Below are 27,066 nucleotides of genomic sequence, written 5' to 3'. Positions count from 1 at the left end.
ACAGCAGTGTACTCGGTGGTACTATGCACGCGTTGGACGCGCAGGAACAATGAATGAAAATAGATTTATGTAACAAAGCGTCCTACTATGTTACTAGGACTTGTTAGCCTATGTGACCAGCCAGGGCAGTACAGCACCCTATAACATGTCCAGTAGCAGCACAAAAGTGACATCGCGGAGTGATTCGGCAAGCAGTGCGCCGTTTAGCGTCGGCGTTACCATGGCAGCATACATTGTGCTAAAGCCAACGTGCAGCGTATATAGCTCTGCCGGTGCTGAGGATGCTGGCTTTTATACTTTGTATTAGTGGACCCTGAGGTTATAGCGCATAATGGTTGCGTTAAGGAGATGCATTATGGCACTATTTTAAGACGCAGCGGATGCATACTGAAGTGTGTGTTTGATACCTGAGCGTCGCGTCATAGATTATGTAGTGTGGCATCGCTAGGAGGGTCACGTAGTCGCTGCTGTGTGGGGAAGGAGCTACTGGTGGAGAGGGAACAACTTACCTGCTGCCATGGCGATGTATGTGATGGACTCTTCATTCAAGAGAGCCCAGCTGGAAAGGAAAGGCTCCCTGTACCTGCGCTCAGACCACATGCACTATGATAAGCCCACCCTGGTGTCAGGCTGGTAAGGCAGAGAGCATGTCCCTGCACATTGGCCTGTACATTAATATAACCGGGAGTACAGTATGAGCATGGGCACATTTAATGTGTAACACTGTAACACATGGTCATAAATGTAAATATACTTTGTGGCAGCAATGCATGAACTTTCAGTCATGCATATTGCAGTAAAAATCGGGAAAAAAAATAGCTAATTGTAACACTAGTCTAAATACGTATAAAATACCTGAGATTCTGGGGAGACAGTGTTTAGCTTTGTGATTAGTGCAAACTGGTGAGTGTTGCTATACAAAGTGACATACTATTGTATGGCACACATGGAGGCCTATTTGTATTAATCTACATTTCCCCGAAAAGTAATTTTGTCCTGATTTAAGTAGCTAGCCTATTTAACAAATCCTTAGCACAGGAAATAAAAAAGATTTCTCCTTTGTTAAGCAAACTAATGGCCCATACACATGGTGAGATTCGGGCTATGCCCGATTCTCACTATGCGACAGGCCAGGTTGGCACATAGTCAGTATCGCAAGCACACTCATTATGTGCTTGCGATACTGACTATGGTGGTCACTCCGAGTTGATCACAGCCAGCAACTTTTAGCTGCTGCTGCGATCAATAGTCCACGCCTATGGGGGAGTGTGTTGTAGCTTAGCAGGGCTGCGATCGCTTGTGCAGCCCTGCTAAGCTAAAAAAAATTCACACAAAACAAGACTAGGCATATACCTACTTACCCTGTGTGATGGATCCAGCGATGATGGGCTCGGCTTTGACGTCACTCCTCCGCCCTCCGTTCTGCTGGACACGCCTGCGTTATACTCACCACTCCCCGAAAACGTCTCCAAGCGGTCCGGATCCACCCTGTCAATCTTCTTAGCGGTCCATCCTGCGACCGCTTTCTTCTTAAGCCGCGACATAACCCGGCGACCCCTGACGCCTGGCAACGTCGCGCACTGCGGCGGCTGCGCATGCGCATTCCGCACCCGTTCGCACTGCAGCGATAAACCGTTGCGTGCGAACGGGTCGGAATGACCCCCTATGTGCGATTTTGGCTAAGTGTCAATGTTGACTATCTCTTCTATAGAGATAGTAAAAATTTACTTGCCTGCACAGTCTATCTATTCTTGCGATGCCGACCGCGCATCGGCATCGAATCGGGATCACAAGGTGACTTTCACCTTGTGATCTGCACTAACTTTTCTTACGATTTTAACTATATAGTCAAAATCGTCAGAAAAAATCTCACCGTGTGTACACACCATAATGCTGCAGATCGGAGCCCCCATTTATTTTCAAAGGGGACTGTTGAGTCTAGTTCCCCTTCGCCAGAAGGACTCAGGAGGAGATGTAATAAAGGGGCAGATGTATTAACCTGGAGAAGGCATAAGGAAGTGATAAACCAGTGATATGTGCAAGGTGATAAAGGCACCAGCCAATCAGATCCAATATGTAAATTAACAGTTAGGATCTGATTGGGTGGTGCCTTTATCACCTTGCACATATCACTGGTTTATCACTTCCTTATGCCTTCTCCAGGTTAATACATCTGCCCCAATAGGTGGTAAATGTCAGATGTGCTATAACCAGCGCTATTTGACACTTACAATGAGCCTCAGCATGTTTGAATGCAAATAATGTAGAGAAAAATAAATTTTCTCTGCGGTATTTGCAAACATCCAACAATTTGGCCATCCTATTGTATTGTGACGGAAGTCATTCACATGAATTAAACAACAATAAGCAGACTTTTGGTGGAGAGTGACACACGGGAATGGTGCTGAAGACACTGGGATGGGTCTGGAGAGACACAGAAGGGATAAGCTGATAGGCCACCAGCCTGTAGGGATGGGGGGACCAAAACATGAGTGAACCACAACCCAAGATTTCTTTTACTGGCCCAGGTCTATGGGTTACAGAATCACTGGAGAAGAATATCTTAAAGAAAAAAAAAAACCATTAAGGAGGGATTCAATTGTTTTGGTGCGCGTCTAAGTAATGGCCGTACAACGGGCGATATTCGGTTGTTCTGCACATACCTTGGTTGCCCATTATGTATTGCGCTTGTCACACCCAAATGCACGTGGTTTAGATGCATAAAGCAGCTAAACTCATGCAAAGTATTGGGAGCACTGCTGAAACAGCAGTTGGGGAGCCTGACTTTTCGCAGATTTCTGCTAGCCACCTCAGAAGGTAACAAGCAGAAGTAATAAGCACCCGCATCACTCACGCCCGATAGCAAACAGTTGAAGTCTCCCCTAAGAAATGGTTGTTAAGATGGCCACAAATATTTTAGTAAACATGCAGTATAATGTTTCAGGGGAATTGCATCTTGCTATATAAAGTTTGGGGGCACTATGATTGCTGATATAGTATTTGGGGCACTCCCACTTTGAATACAAGTATACACATTGGACACTATGGTCATCAATGCTTGGGTCACTTAGTATATAAGTAGTGCTTGGTGGCACTATAGCTTGTGGAAAATTATACTTCCCAACAAAAAACGGGACAAAGGTTATACTTGTGACTATCAGGATGGGAATCTCTTATGTTAAATCAGGACTGTTTTGAGGTATGGGTGCATGGTATCTACGGACTGTTCTGAGGTATGAGCGCATGGTATCTACGGACTGTTCTGAGATATGGGCGAATGGTATCTATTGATAGCAGCACAGTCATACTAGCATTTGTTTAAAATGTATTAAGTAAAGTTATCAAGACTTGACACATCGGAATGTAAAGAATAAGAAAGAGTAATTTTCTATAAGGACAGTGTGGTTTGCTCGTTTAACTCAGGTGATAAAGTATTTCTTGTGCTCACCTACAAAAGTTAATTCTTTGCACACTGGCTGGGACCTTATGAGGTGGTTGGACCAGTAAACTACAGAGTCCCCGTGATAGGGTGTAGATATAATAAGGCCTTAGCATGAGGAAAATCTGGTGATTTACTGATGCCTGAGGGCTTCTTTCAATAAGTGTTGGGCTACATGGAGCACCTGCTACATTTCAAAGGGCTATGGATAAACTGCGGAATTCCCACAAGACATATGCAGTTGCATATTTTTATGACAACTGCATATGTCTTTCTGCCAATCCTGAGGAGTGTGCCTTAGCCATGCGCGTCAATATATCTGGGATATGTAGTTGGATGTGGGAAGGATAAGACCCAAGTTGACAGGGTGGAGGCCAGACTGAACTGTCCCAAGCCAAACAGGCGATTCAGCTAAGGACCTTCCTTGGCTTGGTAGGGCACTGCTGCCCGTTCGTTCGGAGCTTTGCCAGTCGGCTCACTTCTAACCTTCCCTTGTTTCAAACAAATCCAGAATAACCCAATGTTACTTGACATTGAAGCTATTCCACTTTGTCAAGGAGCATAGACCTGAGGACGCTGCATAAAAATGCTGATGCTTTCTCTTGGAAATATGCCCTTCCGTGTGAGTTGGCTGTGCCAATGGAGGGACGTGTGACAAAAAGAGCAGTTTGCCACAGTCTTTGACTGGAGAGACTGTTAAACATTCAGAGAGTCTGCAGGCTCATGCTGTATACTGGATAAAACATTTACACATTCCTCCACACAGATCAGGTATACACAAGTGAATGACATGGGTGGGTGGAATTATTTCTTGTTGTTGAAATATGTGTGCATTATTTGGGGGCAGTAGTAAGAAAAGTAATAATATTCACCAGGGAATCTATTGTCACCGCACAGCCCAGTACTTAACCAGTAGTATGGAATATTGGGCCTAATTCAGAACCGATCGCTGCACCAACAGCGATCGCACACTGAAGCCCTAAGCTTTGTGCGCACGTGCAGTGGCCACACTGCGCGTGCGCTCCCTATGAGATGTGAAAGCATCTCACTGGTGCAGTGAGAAGCGAAAGCATCTCACTGTTACGATCACCTCGGCCTAATTGACAGGCAGAGGCGGTCGTGGGTTGGGAGGGGGCGTACCAACGGCGTTAGAACGCCATTGGTGGGGCGTGATCTGGACAATGCAGGTGTGTCTGGACCATTGCGGGGGTGGGCTACAACGGCTGCGTGAGGTCACATGCAGCCGATGCAACCCAGCACGCTGCAGGTAGCCGCCTGCCAGCGCAGCTAGGCTGTGCAGGTAGGGAGCTACTTGGCGGGTGCAAAAGCATTGCCGCCGTGCGATGCTTTAGCACCTGGGGGGTGGGGGGGGGGGGGGGGTAGGGCCTGACATGCGGGGCGAACTAGCCCTGTGCTGGGCATCCCCCCGCATGTCAGAGTAAATTATCATAGCTGTGCTATATTCTACGATCAGATCTGAATCACCCCCATTGAGCAGTAGCATGTTTGTACAACCATATTAAAGCTATATACAATCTGGATTATGGAGCAGAATTTGAGTGGAACATACAGAACACCAACCGGTGATGTATGAGTGTAGCGTACATATGCAAGTGGTAGCTGTATGGAGCAGTATCCAATATCTCAGGGTATGACAGGGTCTCTGGGAGCTAAGTGGAACATGTCAGGGTGGCACTGCACATGTGTAGAAGGCCAAATGGTGGCCATCTTAGTAATGGTTTTATGCCTCCCCAGCAGCATCAAGGAGACTGGCAGTAACACACTACTTGGTAAATTTACTAAAATATGATTTCTATTTAAGATGGGATTCATATTCCAGGTATTATCTTCTTAAAGGTGCTAGCTAGATAAATGAGAAGTAGAATCTGATTGGTTGCTATGGGCAACATCCCAATTTACAGATGGAGGCCTGGTCATCTATCCCTTTAATAGGATTAATTGAGCCAGGGCAGTCAGACTTAATCCCCTACTGCAATGACTTAATCCCCTGCTGTATTGTTCTCTCTGTATTGTATTGCAGCTGAGAACAATAGATGAAAGGCTTATGCTAATAAACCTTGGTGCACCTAGGTGCAACAGAGAAGGCTAGATGAGCGAGGCTCCATCTGTAAATACAACTCCCATTTTAGTAAGTTCACCCCTATATATCTCAACAGTTGTGTTGGTTAGTGCTTGGGGAGAAGTGTAAATAAAGGTTTGTGTGTTGTTGGCAGGACAACTGACACTGGACTAGCTGGCTGGTCACTATATAGGCATACTTGCCTACTCTTCCGGAATGGCCGGGAGGCTCCCGAAAATCGGGTGGCGCTCCCGGCCCCCCGGAAGAAAAGGCAAGTCTCCCGGACGAGTGCCCACCACCCGCATCACCTGCATAACCCCCGGCGGCGCACTTCAAAGTGCGCGGTCCGGGAGTAAGATGACGCGATTCGCATCATCCTGGCCCCGCCCCCTGTCTTGCAATGTCAATATTAACGGCATTGCTAGACAGGGGGCGGGGCCACGATGACGTGATCATGCAGCCACGCCCCCAACTCCGCCCGTAAGCGTCATCAAGACGCATCTCTACACCCCCGCTGCTCCGACCTGGCTGCCTCCTCCCGGAGGGGGCAGCCAAATTGTCGGTAAGTATGTATATAGGAGACCTTTGTATTGCCAGTGACAGGATTGCAAGATTCTCTATAAAATTGCTGGATGTGAACATGCTCTTGCTGTCTTTGCCATCCCGACAGTCCACAAATAAAGTACAGTAAATTAATTCAGAAACATAAAAGTCTTTGAAAGCACAACACACTACAAGTATTTCAGACACAGAAAACTGTTTAAGTGTAATACATCATTGTTTTTTAGACTATGTAGCCCATTAGCAAGTAAGTTTGATAAATGGCTACATACTGCTTTAAACGTCAATGTTGGTATTATCTATACATATAATAGAAATATGCTCCTAGGGACTGTTTATGAATTATGTCGGCATCATGCAAAAACTACTGGATGAATTTGGATTGCGTTTTCACTATTGTATAGCTTATTGACCTGGAAAGAAACTGAGGTATGTATGATCTTGATGTGACATCAGGGAGAGGGATGTGGTCAATTTACCTACAATCAAAATCCTGCAAGGTCAAAATGCAGACAAGGTCAAAATACCAACATAAATACCGGCAAGGTCAAAACACTGACATTTAAAATGTCGACAGGTCAAAAAGTCAACATGAGTTTTTCATTATTTTTTTTATTGAAACCGACTTGTTCATACTTTAACATCCCGGTGGACCTGGGGGGGGGAATATAATAGTGCCCGAAGGCGCTCACCATGCGAGGGGACGCAGTACACTTATACGATGTCCATGTCGACCTATGTCGACATACACACACAAAAAAAATCAATGAAAAACTTGTGTCGACTTTTTGACCAGTCGAACATTTTAAATGACGGTATTTTGACCTTGTCAATAATTTAAATGTTGGGATTTTGACCTTGTAGGGATATTGACCTTGTCAGTATTTTGACTGTCGGTCAGTTGGCGGTATTTTGACCATCGGAATTTTGATTGTAGGTATTTCATACTAAACCCCAGGGAGAGGAGCAGTAAAGGAAAAACCAGAGGCTTGACACTCAACGCACTGAAAGTTGGTGTTCCGATCATGCTTCTGTGGAACTTGACTCTGCCCAAGTTATGCAACAGAACCCATCTTAAAGTGACCGCTCTGCATAGGCAGAGCAGAGCAGAGATTTTAACGGGATATGGCACAGGTGAGACTGTGTGTATACTAGTGTTCACTCTAGGCTGTTTTAGCAGGGCGCCGCACCCTGCCCGTTTTTTAGCAGGCAAAACCCGCCCTGCCCCTTTTGCAGCGCCCTGCTAGAACAGCCGCCCGCTTCCTGCCCTCCCGGCGTGTATAGATGCCGCGCGCATGCGCGCGGCATACATTCACGCATTGGGAGAGGGCTGGGGGAAGCCCAGCACCGACGGAGGTGCTGGGCACGCCCCCAACAGTGACGTCGCCGGCCACAGACGCTCTCTATAGTAGCGTCTGTGGGCCGCACTGCCCCCTAAAATGACGTAGATGTGGTCACGCCCCCTAATTTACGAGGTCGCGCCCCCGTTTCTGCGCGCGCGCACATGTGCCCCCGGAGTCCGGCGCCCTGCTCCTTTTCACTCCTAGAGTGAACACTATGTATACCACGTATATCCCTTATCCGGAACATTTTTCCTTTTTAGTTAAAGCACCTGCAGTTTTCTGTAAGCGTCTGGTTCATTTTGGTGATCAAAAAGTTGCAGGGGAAATGCTCAGGGCTACAGGTGTAGATCTCTCAGGGACCAGCTGCTTTTCCCATGGGCAGCTTTACGTGGCTTGCTCTCAAGATAGTAGCCCCAAGTATCTTTTTGTGTTAATCCCTGAAGGAAAAACTGCTACATTATATACAAAGAAATATTGTGATCAATGTGTACAATATAAAATATACATCACAATATTAGATGGCACTACTGTCTTTGTAAAATTAGTTCCGCTGAGCAATAGTAGCAAAGCAGCAGGCAAACACGAGTGCTAAAGTAAATCATTTTCTGTGTTTGAAATACTTGTGGAGTGTTGTGCTTTAAAGGCTTTCATGTATGCATACCTCTGGCGTTCATGGTGATCTTGTTTGTTAGCATTTATAATAAAAACTGTAGATAAAATGTGTTCATTTGTTGGGAAATTTGTTGTTATGACATAAGTGTGATAACTTTCAAATAAAACAAATGCTCATTATATCATTTCTCTGACGTCCTAGTGGATGCTGGGCCTCCGTCAGGACCATGGGGATTAGCGGCTCCGCAGGAGACAGGGGCACAAAAATAAAAGCTTTAGGACTAGGTGGTGTGCACTGGCTCCTCCCCCTATGACCCTCCTCCAAGCCTCAGTTAGGTTTTTGTGCCCGTCCGAGCAGGGTGCAATCTAGGTGGCTCTCCTAAAGAGCTGCTTAGAAAAAGTTATTAGGTTTTTTATTTTCAGTGAGTCCTGCTGGCAACAGGCTCACTGCAACGAGGGACTTAGGGGAGAAGAAGTGAACTCACCTGCGTGCAGGATGGATTGGCTTCTTAGGCTACTGGACACCATTAGCTCCAGAGGGATCGAACACAGGCCCAGCCATGGAGTCCGGTCCCGGAGCCGCGCCGCCGACCCCCTTGCAGATGCCGAAAAGTGAAGAGGTCCAGAAACCGGCGGCAGAAGACTTTTCAGTCTTCATGAGGTAGCGCACAGCACTGCAGCTGTGCGCCATTGTTGTCAGCACACTTCACACCAGCGGTCACTGAGGGTGCAGGGCGCTGGGGGGGGTGCGCCCTGGGCAGCAATGATAATACCTGTATTTAACCCCTGCCAGGTCTCACAAACACCGGGAGAAGAGCCCGCCGAAATAGGGGGCGGGGCCTATCTCCTCAGCACACAGCGCCATTTTCCTGCACAGCTCCGCTGCGAGGAAGGCTCCCAGGACTCTCCCCTGCACTGCACTACAGAAACAGGGTAAAAAAACAGAGAGGGGGGGCACTTTTTTGGCGATATTGATATATTAAGCTGCTATAAAGGAAACAACACTTCTGTAGGGTTGTTCCTATATATTTATAGCGCTTGGGTGTGTGCTGGCAAACTCTCCCTCTGTCTCCCCAAAGGGCTAGTGGGGTCCTGTCTTCGATAAGAGCATTCCCTGTGTGTCTGCTGTGTGTCGGTACGTGTGTGTCGACATGTATGAGGACGATGTTGGTGTGGAGGCGGAGCAATTGCCGGTAATGGTGATGTCACCCCCTAGGGAGTCGACACCGGAATGGATGGCTTTGTTTATGGAATTACGTGATAATGTCAGCACGTTACAGTTGACGACATGAGACGGCCGGCAAACCAGTTAGTACCTGTCCAGGCGTCTCAGACACCGTCAGGGGCTGTAAAACGCCCTTTACCTCACAAGGACGGCTGGAGTCAGAAAATCTGACTCGCTGTTTATCCTGTATGCACCCAACAAGCTGGGTGCTCCTGCTTCTAAGCAGACGATTGCTCGTTGGATTTGTAGCACAATTCAACTTGCACATTCTGTGGCAGGCCTGCCACAGCCTAAATCTATCAAGGCCCATTCCACAAGGAAGGTGGGCTCATCTTGGGCGGCTGCCCGAGGGGTCTCGGCATTACAACTCTGCCGAGCAGCTACGTGGTCGGGGGAGAACACGTTTGTAAAATTCTACAAATTTGATACCCTGGCTAAAGAGGACCTGGAGTTCTCTCATTCGGTGCTGCAGAGTCATCCGCACTCTCCCGCCCGTTTGGGAGCTTTGGTATAATCCCCATGGTCCTGACGGAGTCCCAGCATCCACTAGGACGTCAGAGAAAATAAGATTTTACTTACCGATAAATCTATTTCTCGTAGTCCGTAGTGGATGCTGGGCGCCCATCCCAAGTGCGGATTGTCTGCAATACTTGTACATAGTTATTGTTACAAAAAAATCGGGTTGTTATTGTTGTGAGCCGTCTGTTCAGAGGCTCCTACGTTTTGTCATACTGTTAACTGGGTTCAGATCACAAGTTGTACGGTGTGATTGGTGTGGCTGGTATGAGTCTTACCCGGGATTCAAAATCCTTCCTTATTGTGTACGCTCGTCCGGGCACAGTATCCTAACTGAGGCTTGGAGGAGGGTCATAGGGGGAGGAGCCAGTGCACACCACCTGATCCTAAAGCTTTATTTTTGTGCCCCTGTCTCCTGCGGAGCCGCTAATCCCCATGGTCCTGACGGAGGCCCAGCATCCACTACGGACTACGAGAAATAGATTTATCGGTAAGTAAAATCTTATTTTTTCCCCCTTAGGCATGAGGAGCGTGAGACTGAACCTAAAGATTACGATGTGAACAAATCTCCTCTATGCAAAGGAAATTTCCGTCACTCTACCTATAGAAGATTTGGAACTTCAGATATTAAAGTGAGTATCTTGTGATTTAATAATTTTAGCCTTATATTGATTTTTTTTTATTCATTGACCTGTTTTGTTCATTGACCCGGTTTTTTTCGTTGTTTCTAAGCAGCTCCACTTTGGGGGATAAGACAGTTTTAGATTTCAGTCATTTCTCTGCCATTTACCTGGCCTACAGTATCTGAAAAAGCGTGGCTTTGTAACATGGTCAGGCAGAGCAAAATGTAGATGAACGTAGAGGCCCTGGAAAGTCTTGTGACAAAGATATGCAGGTGAACATATCATCCAGATGTCCTAGTTAAAATGGAAAAATGATAGTACAGGGCTGGGGCCCCAATATATTAGATTATGCGTAGGATAGGACTCGGGTAAATACATTATAATCTTGACGCTAGCATAAACATGTATTAGCCATGGACAATGTAAGAAAATGTTTGCGTGAGATCCACTAATAAATTGCTGATTATGAATATAACCCTCACCCTCTTTACACCCTCCTCACCCATTTTATAGACACTACCCTCTTCAACTCCATTTCCTCTTCTTCATCTCACAAACCTAACCCATCTTCAAGTCAATTCTCTGTGCTCCCTATCACTCCTCAAAGCCATTCAACCCCTCATCAGCATAATTATCGCTTACTAAATCACCTTTTCTATTCCATTGCCTGACCTCCATCATCCTCCTCTTATCATAGCATGAACCCTTTCATCAGTATTGCTATCCTGTCCACCTCATCATCAACTACCACCATCATCTCCCCTTCATCATTATAATCAAAATTACCCCACCCTTCAAACCACATATGCATCATCAACCTTTTATTCTCAGTCATCATTAAGCCTTGCTTTGTTTTTCCTAATTAACTTCGAAATCATTCATCATTAACCCCTCCATTCTATATTAATATTAATCTTTCCTCTGTAAGCTGCGCTTTAATATTAACCCCTGCCCCCACCTCTACACCACTCGTCCACATTTACTCAGAGCTACATTATAATGATTCCTCACAGCTACAGTATAAGTAGGTCCTACAGGTTCTCAGGTTACAATCTCTGTGCACCTTAAATGATTTAACAAAGATGCACATTTTTATTCATTAATACAAGTGAGCTAAACAAGCTGTATTAAAAAACATTTAAAAGACCAAAATGATACTATAACAGTTACACTAATAAAGATAACAAATAGAAAAATGGCAAAGTAGACATTTGCTGATGAGAAATCAAATGAACTATTAACTAATCAAACTAATAAAAGTTCAAAACACCTTGCTGCAGGTTATTAAATGTCACACTGTAATGGAATATAATACTGAAGGTATGACTACATTGTTAATCAGCAGAAATAAATACTAATTAATCTCCCAGATGCTGGGGAAATTTCCCTGTTTGTGGAGATAGTATATCCAACCATTAGTCAGGATACGTTAGCAGTGAGTACCGCACTTCATTCACGCAGTCCAAGGCTGGTTGCCAAATGCACATGACTTCAAGGTCCAGTTCACTAGCAGTGTACAAAAACCCTTTCAGCAATAGTTAACCTCTCTGTAACAGGTACCTGTTAAGTTGCAGATCACCACTGTTTCTAGATTAACTGCAGATATCCAGTCAGTCCATCCAGTGTATAAAAAGGACATAGAATTAGTCTCTGCCGAATAGCATGGTGGATCTCAGGCTACTCCCAGGAATAACATGACTGAGGTGCTAACATGTTTCTTCCAGTTCTCAGCAGGACTTTTTCAACTTAAGCAACTTAAAATAAGGTGAGGTCTAGTTTGTACTCACAGAAATCTAGAAAAATAATCTACTGAAGCCGTGATTTTATAAATCTGCAGTATCATATAAATGTTGGAATCAGAGTGTCACAATCCTGCAATAAACAGCAATGACCCCATGGGGTCTATTTACAAAGCCTTTGAGAGAGATAAAGTACCAACCAATCACCTCATTACTGTCATTTTTTAAACACAGCCTGTAACATGACAGTTATGATCTGATTGGTTGGTACTCTCTTCAAGGCTTAGTAAATACATAGACTCCTAAGTACTGGTTATCCTGCTTGTCTGCATGGATTGGGCTGAAACCAGTACTGTACATACTTATTGTCTGATTCCTGTACTGACCTGGATTGTTTTTTGGATTTTAATACCTTCTGGCTTGCTGACCTTGGCTTGTTTCCAGGATGTTCCTCTGTCTGCTACCTAATCTGAACTTGAACCACGATGACCTGTTTACTGTCTTGCCTGCTGCCTGCCATAAACTCCGTTTGTGAGCAGGCTATTCTGATTGTCGTATGCCTTGACTGCTTGCCCGTCTTCTGGCTCAATGTTCTAACCCCATGTCTTGCTCTTCTCTGACCGTTCAGGCTCTGTATTTGCCCCTGACCTGCAATGGTCCCTTGTGAGCCCCTAAACGTCATTAGACTCTGAACCTCTGAGCTAAGTAGTGCAAAACTGGGGCACAATGTGATTTTTAGTTTTAGCTTGGGGACAATGTATTTTTTGTTTCCCCCCACTGGGGGGCAATGTGTTTACTTTTTCCCACTGGGGGATAATGAAGTACAATGTGCGTGCTAATTGTTAATATAAAACTTTTAGGGCTCTATTTATTATTATTTGTGGCCAACCCCCTAAAATAAAGATTCCTTATCGCTGCAGTTTGCAGCAATAAGGAATCTTTATGCCCCATGTGTACCATTGGTGAGCCGCCAGTACAGGGGTTCTGATCGGAGCACATCCTGGCAGTCACTGAGATGTAATGTGATCACATTACTTCCTGCTTTGCTTCCTCAGCTCTGCTACTGTGCATGTGCCAACGGTTACTGGGGAGGGCGGCGCCACCCTATATTTCACCTTCAGGCACATGGTATGAACAAACGCCCCTGTGACCATTAGTCAGGTTATAAAAAAAAAACAATAACATATCTTAAAGAAAAAGTCCCAGCACATTAAAAACCATGCTATGTTTCTATTGGAAACATCTATATTTTTACGAACATAAGGGGAATTCAATTACCCACGGTAATTTACCGTGGGCTAATTGACCACCGGGGCTATCCAGTAGGGATTATTTTTTTTTTGGGACCTCATTATTAGCCCGTTTTCGCAAATCGGGTAGATAAAACACATAGATCTGTGAACTTATCACGGATTCCCCCCACCCAATACTATTAAAAAGAAAGCAAAGAAAATCTGTCTCTCTCAAACAAATAATATAAAAATAGCTATATGTCAGATCACCTACTGGAGATGCTTTGACAATGGCCCTCATTCCGAGTTGTTCGCTCGCAAGCTGCTTTTAGCAGCTTTGCACATGCTAAGCCGCCGCCTACTGGGAGTGAATCTTAGCTTATCAAAATAGCGAACGAAAGATTCGCAATATTGCGAAAAGACTTCTCTGTGCAGTTTCTGAGTAGCTCGAGACTTACTCTTCCAGTGCGATCAGTTCAGTGCTTGTCGTTCCTGGTTTGACGTCACAAACACACCCAGCGTTCGCCCAGACACTCCTCCGTTTCTCCAGCCACTCCCGCGTTTTTCCCAGAAACTGTAGCGTTTTTTCAAACACTCCCATAAAACGGCCTGTTTCCGCCCAGAAACACCCACTTCCTGTCAATCACATTACGATCACCAGAACGAAGAAAAAACCTCGTAATGCCGTGAGTAAAATACCTAACTGCGTAGCAATTTTACTTGGCGCAGTCGCAGTGCGAACATTGCGCATGCGCAGTTAGCGGAAAATCGCTGCGATGCGAAGAAAATAACCGAGCGAACAACTCGGAATGACCACCAATGGCAGGTAAGTTCTCTCAGTATAGCTATATTGTGTACATTAGAGCGGGACAATTACAAGATAATGCTTAGTTTTGGGTATGCGCACTTACCACAGACCTTACACACTGCGTCCGCATCCATGCGTCCACAATATAATTGTGGACTAATCGGAGGTCGGCCTCACACATGCTGAGCGAGCTTGCCCCCCAGCATGTGCAGCAATGAACGCAGATCTGGCTGCATATGCAGCCATCTACGTTCATCTCTAAATAACCCCGTGTCTGGTAAAGCCTGGAAGGTCGGGTATATTTCTCCCAGGATGCTGTTCTATGTGCTCTGAGCGAGGAGTTGATTGCTAAACCAGGCGTGTTTTGTATTTACCACAATTATTCATTTACCAGTTATTAATCTTATTTAGATATTAATTGTTCCTGAGTGTCAGACTTTATTTTGTAAAGTAGTGCACTTGAATAGTAATGATTTCTTATTAAACAGGAAATGCGTTGATATGGCAACAGTAGACATAAAAAAATCTTAGTACCCTTATGGTTACTTTAAACTCTGATGTGCAATAGTTATTTAGAAAACCTGAAAGTTTTACATAGTGCAATTACTTGGTGTCTCTGAGTCTGCCAGAACGGGTGGGCATCAGGAGACCGGGGTTTTGGATACCGGAGGTCACCATACCGAACCCAGGATCCCAGCGGCCAGAATGGCATCAGGGATCACTGTGCTCGCAATGCAGCAGGCTTGGTGGCTCACTTCTATTCCCACTCTATGGGGGTAAATTTACTAAGATGGGAGTTCTATTTAAGATGGGATGTTGCCCATAGCAACCAATCAATCAGATTCTACTTCTCATTTATCTAGCACCTTCTAGAAGATAATACCTGGAATCTGATTGGTGCTATGGGCAACATCCCATCTTAAATAGAACGCCCATCTTAGTAAATTTACCCATATGGGTGTCGTGGAATAGTCCCTGTTAGTCGGCACGCTGACAGTCGGGCTGGCCAGAGATCGGCATCCCGGCGTCAGTATAGTGGCCGGCGGGATCATGACCGCCATTCACATGACTACATCCCACCAGAACACTTGCTTGTCCCTTGCTACATGCTTCCCCTTCCTAATTAAAGTTCTCCTCTTACAGTTTTTGATTTAGCCATTCTCTCAATCATTTTTTTTATTCTGTCATGTTTAGTATTCTTTTGGTGTTCATGGGAACATATGATTAATTAATGTTTTTTTAGATTAATTTAGGAAAAGCTAATTATATGGAGAGAACTTGGTATTAATAAATATTCAAATTTGGATTGTTTAGTTTAGGATTCTCTTTTGAAATGATTCTACCATGCACATAAACCAACAGGAATAGGTACCTATAAATATTTTAATTTATATGGAGCCTCAAATTACTAAGCTTATGGTGGATTTTGTGATGTGAAAAAACGTCACGTCCCCTTTCCTTCTTGGGATTAAACACTTATTAATATAGGTGGTCATTCCGAGTTGTTTGCTCGGTAATTTTCTTTGCATCGCCACGATTTTCCGCTAATTGCGCATGCGCAATGTTCGCACTGCGACTGCGCCAAGTAAATTTGCTATGAAGTTTGGTATTTTACTCATTACGAGGTTTTTTCTTCGTTCTGGTGATCGTAATGTGATTGACAGGAAGTGGGTGTTTCTGGGCGGAAACTGGCCGTTTTATGGGTGTGTGTGAAAAAACGCTACCGTTTCTGGGAAAAACGCGGGAGTGGCTGGAGAAACGGAGGAGTGTCTGGGCGAACGCTGGGTGTGTTTGTGACGTCAAACCAGGAACGACAAGCACTGAACTGATCGCACTGGAAGAGTAAGTCTCGAGCTACTCAGAAACTGCACAGAGAAGTCTTTTCGCAATATTGCGAATCTTTCGTCCGCAATTTTGCTAAGCTAAGATTCACTCCCAGTAGGCGGCGGCTTAGCGTGTGCAATGCTGCTAAAAGCAGCTTGCGAGCGAACAATTCGGAATGAGGGCCATAGTTTGATATAAATTTGTAGAGGTTGATTTAGTAGTATATTTTAGGTGTGTTTTCAACATTCAGCATAGTTGATCTCGGCCCTGTTTTGGAAATGTAATCATACATTACAATAGAATACACAAAAACATGCAGATAGGCTAAATACAAGACATTTCTAAAACCACACCTCAACAGGGAAATGCAGTTGTAAATACAATAAACCATTTTCACTTGTTATACTGTACATGTGTCATGAAAAGTGGGAAAAGGTGGATACACACTAGGCGATGTAATCTATGAGCGACATCACCTAGTGTATCCCTTCCCTGCCGGGGCGGTCGGTGGCGGTGCATACATACTGAGCGATATGACAACGATATCGCTCAGTGAAGTCAGGCTGTGGCCGGGCTGTGCATGCAGCTTTTGGACAACAGTCCAAATTGAGCTGCATGCACGGCCGACAGCCAGGATCATTAACGACGCACATACACACTGGCCAATATAGTAAATGACTTCGCTCAGAAAGGGCAAAAGGAATGACGTTGTTTACTATTATCGCCTAGTGTGTATGCACCTGAAGATATGTGTTTAAGTAGGAGTCTTAAGGTTGATTGATATTTGTGTTGTCATTCTGTGATTGTAATCTCTCTAAGGTCTTCACATGTTTCATTTCAAGTCATGTTCCTGTGTTCTAATCAAAATATCCATAATGTAGAGGGTAGTCCACACAGACCAAATATTACAAATAATCTCAATCAGCCTTTTCCATTCCCAGTTGTTATATATTACAAGAAAAGAGAAAGAAATAGCCTGTTAATTTCTAATTATTTCTTGGAGGAGGTGCTCTCTGGAATATACAAATCGTATCACAGAAAAAAGGAAGAAACAGTATTCCAATATGTGGAACTCATAGGACTGATTGTGCTGATTTTCGTAGCGCAGCGATCAAGTGAAAAAATGGCATTTCTGCGCATGCATATGCCCCGCAATGCGCACGCGCGACGTACGGGTACAAAGCTCTTTGTGGTTGTGCTCAGGTTCTAGCTAAGTTTTCCTTCGCACTGGCGGCCGCAAAAAGATTGACAGGAAGGGGACGTTACTGGGTGTCAACTGACCGTTTTCAGGGAGTGCTTGCAAAAACGAAAACGTGTCTGAAAAAATGCAGGTGTGGCTGGGCGTTCGCTGGGCGGGTGTGTGACGTCAAATCTGGGCACTAATAGACTAAAGTGATCGCAAGCGCTGAGTAGGTTCAGAGCTACTCTGAAACTGCACAAACTGTTTTTGCAGAGCTCGGCTGCACATGCGTTCGCACTTCTGCTAAGCTAAAATACACTACCCAGTGGGCGGCGGCATAGTGTTTGCACGGCTGCTAAAACTAACTAGCGAGCGATCAACTCGGAATGACCCCCTTAATGCAAACAAATAATTGTATTTGGTTGATACAGTAGGTCACCTAAGAAAGATACAATTTAACTTTTATTGTTATATGTTTAAAACATTTTTATTATTAAAAGCTTGCAAAGTATTGTATAGTTGTGTTTAGAAATGAAATAGTGTTATTAAGGTGATAAAGTGATAATACAAATAAAAATGATAGAATAAACATAAAAGAACACACTGGTCTCACGTCTATTTTATCAATTCTCTGTATGTACAGAATCAATGGTAGTATTGGCTAAATATTCTTGGTATTAGTAGGTCTTGTCGTAAAGGATATGTTGACCGAAAGGATATGTTGAAATATACCGGTATTTATTAAGATCAACACATGTATCAGGAGCACAATACTCAATCTTTGTGATTGTGATCCCAGTTCTTGCGGTCAAGATTGTGATTCTGACCTAATTACTGCAGTGTATAATTTACATATGACTTGAATAAGTATGGACGTTTTAAGGGTTATTCCGGGTTAGTAGAGTATTACAGCATAAGAGGAAAGCCCTGTGATACACTGTAGAGAATAAAACTTTGTATCAATGATGCAACATTGTATGTAGATACGGGATGTAGTTACTATCCCGGCGGTCAGAATACCGACGCCGGTAATATCGGTAGCTGCGCCAAAGCTATTCCCACTCGTGGGTGTCCACGACACCCATAGGGTGGCGAGCGCAGCGAGCCCACAAGACGTTTTCTAGCTCTCGCCCCGCTGCTGGCATTCTGGGGGCTGGGATGCTGGGGTATGTATTCTGATCTCCGGGATCCCAACTGCCAGCATTCCAATCCCACCCCGTAGATACATGTATCATAATACAGTCTACAGAGTGAGACTGAGACCTCTAACAAGTGTCTTAATAGCACCATGATAATGTGATACAAATAGATCACAATATAAAGGTACTAATTATTGAATGTACATCTATAATATATAAATACGGTGCTGACTAATATTACTCAGGGAACAGTAGTTGTTGACACGACAAGACCTATTAATACCAATAATATTTAGCCAATACTACCATTGATTCTGTACATACAGAGAATTGATAAAATAGACGTGAGACCAGTGTGTTCTTTTCGGTTTATTCTATCATTTTTATTCGTATTATCACGTTATCATCTTAACACTATTTCATTTCTAAACACAACTATACAATATTTTGGAAGCTTTTAATAATAACAACAATGTTTTAAATATGTAACAATAACAGTAAAATGTTATCTTTCTTAGGAGACCTACTATATCAACAAAACAATAAAACTATTTATACGCATTAAAAGTGCACAATCAGTCCTATGAGTTCCCCATATTGGAATACTGTTTCTTCCTTTTTTTCTGTGTTTACAATCAAAATATGTCCCTTCTACACAGTGCTCTAGAATATGTGAGTACTTTGTAAAAAGAAGAGATTTTTTTCCCCTAGCAGATCATTGTGGACACTAGAGGGTGCACTAATACTTTATGTCAAGAATTCTGATCGCTCAGCTCCACTCTTTGTTTTTGATTTGTTCCATTAAGGCGGAGAGGTGACTTACAGTATGTAACAATTACACGTGCCCAGATTGAAGGTGTTCAAAATGTATACATTATTGTAAATATTTAGCAAAACGCTGTGATGTGTATGCAGCAATATAATGTTCTTCATATTTCTAAGGCTGATTGGAAACTTAAAATTGCCAAATCATTATCACTATTCCTCCACTATGGCGTGGTGACATACCGTCCTGCCTACCCATAGTTTCATTGGGTTCACCTCTGCAACTCTTGTTGCATTGCTTTGGAAAATTAACACCTTTGCTTTTGTGAGTGAGGACATACTGTATGTACTGTACATAATTTTTTTTTATTTAAAATCCCTTGAAGTATACCAGTCACTAAATAAAGTGAATACAACTAATTTATTAAAGCAAACAGTTTTTTTCACCACTTACTGTGTATTGTATTGTGAATGTTTTCGATATTATTGACTGAGCTAGTACACCAGCTTTACCCTGTTTCTAGTAGGATCCGTGACCCATGAATTTGATAATACAGTGTATTGCCTCCCTGGTTCCCGTCTGGCACTCAGTGACAGGATCCTTTTGGGATTCACTAGGGCTATATGAGGTGTGGTATAACTTGTCAACAGGGTTAAACTGTTGAGATGCAGGCAGTCGAAAGTGACCATGTTGACATTCATCATGTATACCGTGATGATATTTTGACATGATGAACTGTTGACTAAGTGCCCCTGGTGGTGGGTGTGGATCATAGAGTCGACAGTCACTAGGTCGACCACTATTGATCGACAGTGACTATGTCGACACCTGAAATAGGTCGACATGGTCATTAGGTTGACATGGACATGGTCGACATGGGGTTTTTATGTTTTTTTGGTGTCGTTTCCTTAGCAAAGTGACGGGGGGAACCCCAATTTCTCTGACGTCCTAGTGGATGCTGGGAACTCCGTAAGGACCATGGGGAATAGCGGCTCCGCAGGAGACTGGGCACAAAAGTAAAGCTTTAGGACTACCTGGTGTGCACTGGCTCCTCCCCCTATGACCCTCCTCCAAGCCTCTGTTAGATTTTTGTGCCCGGCCGAGAAGGGTGCACACTAGGGGCTCTCCTGAGCTTCTTAGTGAAAGTTTAGTTTTAGGTTTTTTATTTTCATTGAGACCTGCTGGCAACAGGCTCACTGCATCGAGGGACTAAGGGGAGAAGAAGCGAACCTGCCTGCTTGCAGCCAGCTTGGGCTTCTTAGGCTACTGGACACCATTAGCTCCAGAGGGACCGAACACAGGCCCAGCCTCGGAGCTCGGTCCCAGAGCCGCGCCGCCGGCCCCCTTACAGAGCCAGAAGCAAGAAGAGGTCCGGAAAAATCGGCGGCAGATGACATCAGTCTTCAACAAGGTAGCGCACAGCACTGCAGCTGTGCGCCATTGTTACTCAGGCACACATCACACTTCGGTCACTGAGGGTGCAGGGCGCTAGGGGGGGGCGCCCTGAGCAGCAATGTAAACACCTTAGCTGGCATAAATACACCACATATAACCCCCAGGGCTATATGGATGTATTTTAACCCCTGCCAAAACTCACCAAAAAGCGGGAGAAAAGGCCGCCGAGAAGGGGGCGGAGCCTATCTCCTCAGCACACAGGCGCCATTTTCCATCACAGCTCCGCTGGAAGGACGTCTCCCTGACTCTCCCCTGCAGTCCTGCACTACAGAAAAGGGTAAAAAAGAGAGGGGGGCACTAATTTGGCGCAGTTTTAATACTAACAGCAGCTATAAAGGGAAAAGCACATTTTATAGTGGTATTCCTGTCTATATATAGCGCTCTGGTGTGTGCTGGCATACTCTCCCTCTGTCTCCCCAAAGGGCTAGTGGGGTCCTGTCCTCTATCAGAGCATTCCCTGTGTGTGTGCGGTGTGTCGGTACGATTGTGTCGACATGTTTGAGGAGGAAAATGAGATGGAGGCGGAGCAATTGCCTATTATAGGGTTGTCACCCCCTAGGGAGTCGACACCTGAGTGGATGAGCTTATGGAAGGAATTGCGTGACAGTGTCAGCTCTTTATGACAGACAGTTGACGACATGAGACAGCCGGCTACTCAGCTTGTGCCTGTCCAGGGGTCTCAAACGCCATCAGGGGCTTTAAAACGCCCGTTACCTCAAATGGCAGACACAGACACGGATACTGACTCCAGTGTCGATGATGAGGAGACAAACGTGACTTCCACTAGGGCCACACGTTACATGATTGAAGCAATGAAAAATGTATTGCATATCTCTGATAATACAAGTACCACTAAAAAGGGTATTATGTTTGGTGAGAAAAAACTGCCTGTAGTTTTTCCTGTATCCGAGGAATTAAATGAAGTGTGTGATGAGGCGTGGGTTTCCCCCGATAAAAAACTGATAATTCCTAAAAGGTTATTGGCATCGTACCCTTTCCCGCCAGAGGATAGGGCACGTTGGGAAACACCCCCTAGGGTGGATAAAGCACTCACACGCTTGTCTAAACAGGTAGCACTACCCTCTCCTGATACGGCCGCCCTAAAGGAACCTGCCGATAGAAAGCTGGAGAATATCCTAAAATGTGTATATACACTCGCACGGGTGTTATACTGCGACCAGCAATCGCCTCAGCCTGGATGTGCAGTGCGGGCCTGGCGTGGTCGGATTCCCTGACTGAAAATATTGATACCCTAGATAGGGACAGTATATTACTGACGATAGAGCATTTGAAGGATGCATTTCTATATATGCGTGATGCACAGAGGGATATTTGCCGACTGGCATCAAGAGTTAGCGCGCTGTCCATTTCTGCAAGAAGAGGTTTATGGACGCGGCAGTGGTCAGGTGATGCGGATTCTAAAAGGCACATGGAAGTATTGCCTTATAAGGGGGAGGAGTTATTTGGGGTAGGTCTATCAGACCTGGTAGCCACGGCAACTGCTGGAAAATCCACATTTTTACCCCAGGTAGCTTCTCAACCTAAGAAGACGCCATATTATCAGGCGCAGTCCTTTCGGCCCCATAAGGGCAAGCGGGCAAAAGGCGCCTCATTTCTGCCCCGTGGCAGAGGGAGAGGAAAAAGGCTGCAACAAACAGCCAGTTCCCAGGAACAAAAGCCCTCTCCCGCCTCCGCAAAGTCCTCAGCATGACGCTGGGGCTTTACAAGCGGACTCAGGCACGGTGGGGGCCCGTCTCAAGAAGTTCAGTGCGCAGTGGGCCCACTCACAAGTGGACCCCTGGATCCTTCAGGTGGTATCTCAGGGGTACAAATTGGAATTCGAGACGTCTCCCCCTCGCCGTTTTCTAAAGTCTGCTTTACCGACGTCTCCCTCAGACAGGGAGGCAGTATTGGAAGCCATTCACAAGCTGTATTCCCAGCAGGTGATAATCAAGGTACCCCTCCTACAACAGGGAAAGGGGTACTATTCCACACTATTTGTGGTACCGAAGCCGGATGGCTCGGTGAGACCAATTTTAAACCTAAAATCCTTGAACACTTACATACAAAGGTTCAAATTCAAGATGGAGTCACTCAGAGCAGTGATTGCAAACCTGGAAGAAGGGGACTATATGGTGTCTCTGGACATCAAAGATGCTTACCTACATGTCCCCATTTTCCCTTCTCACCAAGGGTACCTCAGGTTTGTGGTACAGAAATGTCACTATCAGTTTCAGACGCTGCCGTTTGGATTGTCCACGGCACCCCGGGTCTTTACCAAGGTAATGGCCGAAATGATGATACTCCTTCGAAGGAAGGGAGTTTTAGTTATCCCTTACTTGGACGATCTCCTGATAAGGGCAAGATCCAGGGAACAGTTGGAAGTCGGGGTAGCACTATCTCAGATAGTGCTGCGCCAGCACGGTTGGATTCTCAATATTCCAAAATCGCAGCTGATCCCGACGACACGACTTCTATTCCTAGGGATGATCCTGGACACAGTCCAGAAAAAGGTGTTTCTCCCGGAGGAGAAAGCCAGGGAGTTATCCGAACTAGTCAGAAATCTCCTAAAACCAGGCCAAGTCTCAGTGCATCAATGCACAAGGGTCCTGGGAAAGATGGTGGCTTCTTACGAAGCAATCCCATTCGGCAGATTCCACGCAAGAACCTTCCAGTGGGATCTGCTAGACAAATGGTCCGGGTCGCATCTTCAGATGCATCAGCGGATAATCTTGTCACCAAGGACAAGGGTGTCTCTCCTGTGGTGGTTGCAGAGTGCTCATCTTCTAGAGGGCCGCAGATTCGGCATTCAGGACTGGGTCCTGGTGACCACGGATGCCAGCCTGAGAGGCTGGGGAGCAGTCACACAGGGAAGAAATTTCCAGGGCTTGTGGTCAAGCCTGGAGACATCACTTCACATAAATATCCTGGAGCTAAGGGCCATCTACAATGCTCTAAGCCTAGCAAGACCTCTGCTTCAAGGTCAGCCGGTGCTGATCCAGTCAGACAACATCACGGCAGTCGCCCACGTAAACAAACAGGGCGGCACAAGAAGCAGGAGGGCAATGGCAGAAGTTGCAAGGATTCTTCGCTGGGCGGAAAATCATGTGATAGCACTGTCAGCAGTGTTCATTCCGGGAGTGGACAACTGGGAAGCAGACTTCCTCAGCAGACACGACCTCCACCCGGGAGAGTGGGGACTTCACCCAGAAGTCTTCCACATGATTGTGAACCGTTGGGAAAAACCAAAAGGTGGACATGATGGCGTCCCGCCTCAACAAAAAACTAGACAGGTATTGCGCCAGGTCAAGGGACCCTCAGGCAATAGCTGTGGACGCTCTGGTAACACCGTGGGTGTACCAGTCAGTGTATGTGTTCCCTCCTCTGCCTCTCATACCAAAGGTACTGAGAATCATAAGAAGGAGAGGAGTAAGGACTATACTCGTGGCTCCGGATTAGCCAAGAAGGACTTGGTACCCGGAACTTCAAGAGATGCTCACAGAGGACCCGTGGCCTCTACCTCTAAGAAGGGACCTGCTCCAGCAGGGACCCTGTCTGTTCCAAGACTTACCGGCGTTCAACCGCCATGCGTTTGACGGCATGGCGGTTGAACGCCGGATCCTGAAGGAAAAAGGCATTCCGGATGAAGTCATCCCTACCCTGATCAAAGCCAGGAAGGATGTAACCATACAGCATTATCACCGTATTTGGCGTAAATATGTTGCGTGGTGCGAGGCCAGGAAGGCCCCTACAGAGGAATTTCAACTGGGTCGTTTCCTGCATTTCCTGCAAACAGGACTGTCTATGGGCCTAAAATTAGGGTCCATTAAGGTTCAAATTTCGGCCCTGTCGATTTTCTTCCAGAAAGAACTGGCTTCAGTTCCTGAAGTTCAGACGTTTGTCAAGGGGGTACTGCATATACAGCCTCCTTTTGTGCCTCCAGTGGCACCTTGGGATCTCAATGTAGTTTTGGGGTTCCTAAAATCACATTGGTTTGAACCACTCACCACTGTGGACTTAAAATATCTCACATGGAAAGTGGTAATGCTGTTAGCCCTGGCTTCAGCCAGGCGTGTCTCAGAATTGGCGGCTTTATCCTATAAAAGCCCTTACCTAATTTTTCATACGGACAGGGCAGAATTGAGGACTCGTCCTCAATTTCTCCCTAAGGTGGTTTCAGCGTTTCACTTGAACCAGCCTATTGTGGTACCTGCGGCTACTAGGGACTTGGAGGACTCCAAGTTGCTGGACGTAGTCAGGGCCCTGAAAATATATGTTTCCAGGACGGCTGGAGTCAGAAAATCTGACTCGCTGTTTATCCTGTATGCACCCAACAAGCTGGGTGCTCCTGCTTCTAAGCAGACTATTGCTCGTTGGATTTGTAGTACAATTCAGCTTGCACATTCTGTGGCAGGCCTGCCACAGCCAAAATCTGTAAAAGCCCATTCCACAAGGAAGGTGGGCTCATCTTGGGCGGCTGCCCGAGGGGTCTCGGCTTTACAACTTTGCAGAGCAGCTACTTGGTCAGGGGCAAACACGTTTGCTAAATTCTACAAATTTGATACCCTGGCTGAGGAGGACCTGGAGTTCTCTCATTCGGTGCTGCAGAGTCATCCGCACTCTCCCGCCCGTTTGGGAGCTTTGGTATAATCCCCATGGTCCTTACGGAGTTCCCAGCATCCACTAGGACGTCAGAGAAAATAAGAATTTACTTACCGATAATTCTATTTCTCATAGTCCGTAGTGGATGCTGGGCGCCCATCCCAAGTGCGGATTGTCTGCAATACTTGTACATAGTTATTGTTACAAAAATCGGGTTATTATTGTTGTGAGCCATCTTTTCAGAGGCTCCTCTGTTATCATGCTGTTAACTGGGTTCAGATCACAGGTTGTACGGTGTGATTGGTGTGGCTGGTATGAGTCTTACCCGGGATTCAAAATCCTTCCTTATTGTGTACGCTCGTCCGGGCACAGTATCCTAACTGAGGCTTGGAGGAGGGTCATAGGGGGAGGAGCCAGTGCACACCAGGTAGTCCTAAAGCTTTACTTTTGTGCCCAGTCTCCTGCGGAGCCGCTATTCCCCATGGTCCTTACGGAGTTCCCAGCATCCACTACGGACTACGAGAAATAGAATTATCGGTAAGTAAATTCTTATTTAGTGCACCATGTACCCTCGCATGGCTTGCTTTGCTTGCCGTGCTTCGGGCAAGGTGCCTTGCTCCGCTATTGCTGGGCTTGACACAGGTTACCGTTCCCAATTGTAGTCCACGTGGATCGTAAAGTATGAAAAAGTTCCAAAAATTAAAACAAATGTGAAAAACTCATGTCAACCTTTTTCAAAGTCGACCTTGTCCATGTCGACCTGTAGATCATGTCGACCTGTAGACCATGTCGACCTAATGCATGTCGACCAATAGTGGTCAACCTAATGCATGTCGACCTATAGACCAGATACCCTGGTGGTCTAGTGGTCTCATAAATTCTCCCGGGGGTTCCAGCGACTTCAGCATCCTGGGTCCCAGCAGTGTTCTGGCAGTGACTTCCGGTGGACCTCACCTAGTACCTAACCCTAACTCCCCCTGCCCACAGCCTAGCTCTAGCCATCGTCATCCTCAGAATGTCGACATTTTACATGCTGACATTGTATACCTGTCGACCAGATGCCTGTTGACAGTTTGAACGTTGCCATGGTTACTGTTGACCATTCGACCAGATAACGTACCATATTATATTATTCTTTCTTTGCCATGTATATATATACCTGACATTTTTTGTTAGATATCTTCCTGTAAGCACAGCTGTGTTGTCTGGATGATGGTCCAGTACCGTTTACTGTGCAGAGATGCTTCTGATGAAGATAAAGAAGAAACTTTCACATAAGAAAGAGCCCATGAAACATTAGGACCAATATTCCCAATATCACAAGCTCATCATATTTCACTGTTTAAGACAATACTCTGTTGGCTACACACATGGATTCACAAAATTATACAGACTCCTTCCCTATTCATGCCACAATCTTTACTTTTCAAACTGTAGACCATGGAGAATACCTAGAAATCATAAGATACTTAAAAACCATCAGTACAGCACAGAACTTTCAGTTTCTTGAAGACAGGTTCTAGGTAGAGATGTGCACTTGAAATTTTTCGGGTTTTGTGTTTTGGTTTTGGGTTCGGTTCCGCGGCCGTGCTTTGGGTTCGACCGCGTTTTGGCAAAACCTCACCGAATTTTTTTTGTCGGATTCGGGTGTGTTTTGGATTCGGGTGTTTTTTTCAAAAAACACTAAAAAACAGCTTAAATCATAGAATTTGGGGGTCATTTTGATCCCAAAGTATTATTAACCTCAAAAACCATAATTTCCACTCATTTTCAGTCTATTCTGAATACCTCACACCTCACAATATTATTTTTAGTCCTAAAATTTGCACCGAGGTCGCTGGATGACTAAGCTAAGCGACCCTAGTGGCCGACACAAACACCTGGCCCATCTAGGAGTGGCACTGCAGTGTCACGCAGGATGG

General features: G+C 45.3%; 1 protein-coding gene across 3 annotated transcripts in view; it reads left to right on the top strand.

Moving 5' to 3' along the window:
- Positions 1-299: 299 nt before the first annotated feature.
- CFAP95 (cilia and flagella associated protein 95) overlaps positions 300-27,066 on the top strand; it is a 127,704-nt gene continuing 100,937 nt past the window's right edge. The window contains exons 1-2 of one of the 3 annotated variants that reach the window (XM_063913899.1): positions 300-633; positions 10,297-10,408. In XM_063913899.1, coding sequence (XP_063769969.1) covers positions 518-633; positions 10,297-10,408 — 228 coding nt within the window. In that variant the 5' untranslated portion in view covers positions 300-517. The remainder of the gene's footprint in view (positions 634-10,296; positions 10,409-27,066) is intronic. The other 2 variants (XM_063913898.1, XM_063913897.1) reach the window with 2 other exon arrangements.

Source organism: Pseudophryne corroboree, chromosome 1, assembly GCF_028390025.1.
Source record: "Pseudophryne corroboree isolate aPseCor3 chromosome 1, aPseCor3.hap2, whole genome shotgun sequence".
Taxonomy (NCBI): Eukaryota; Metazoa; Chordata; class Amphibia; order Anura; family Myobatrachidae; genus Pseudophryne; species Pseudophryne corroboree.
This window is presented reverse-complemented; position numbering and strand designations above follow the sequence as displayed.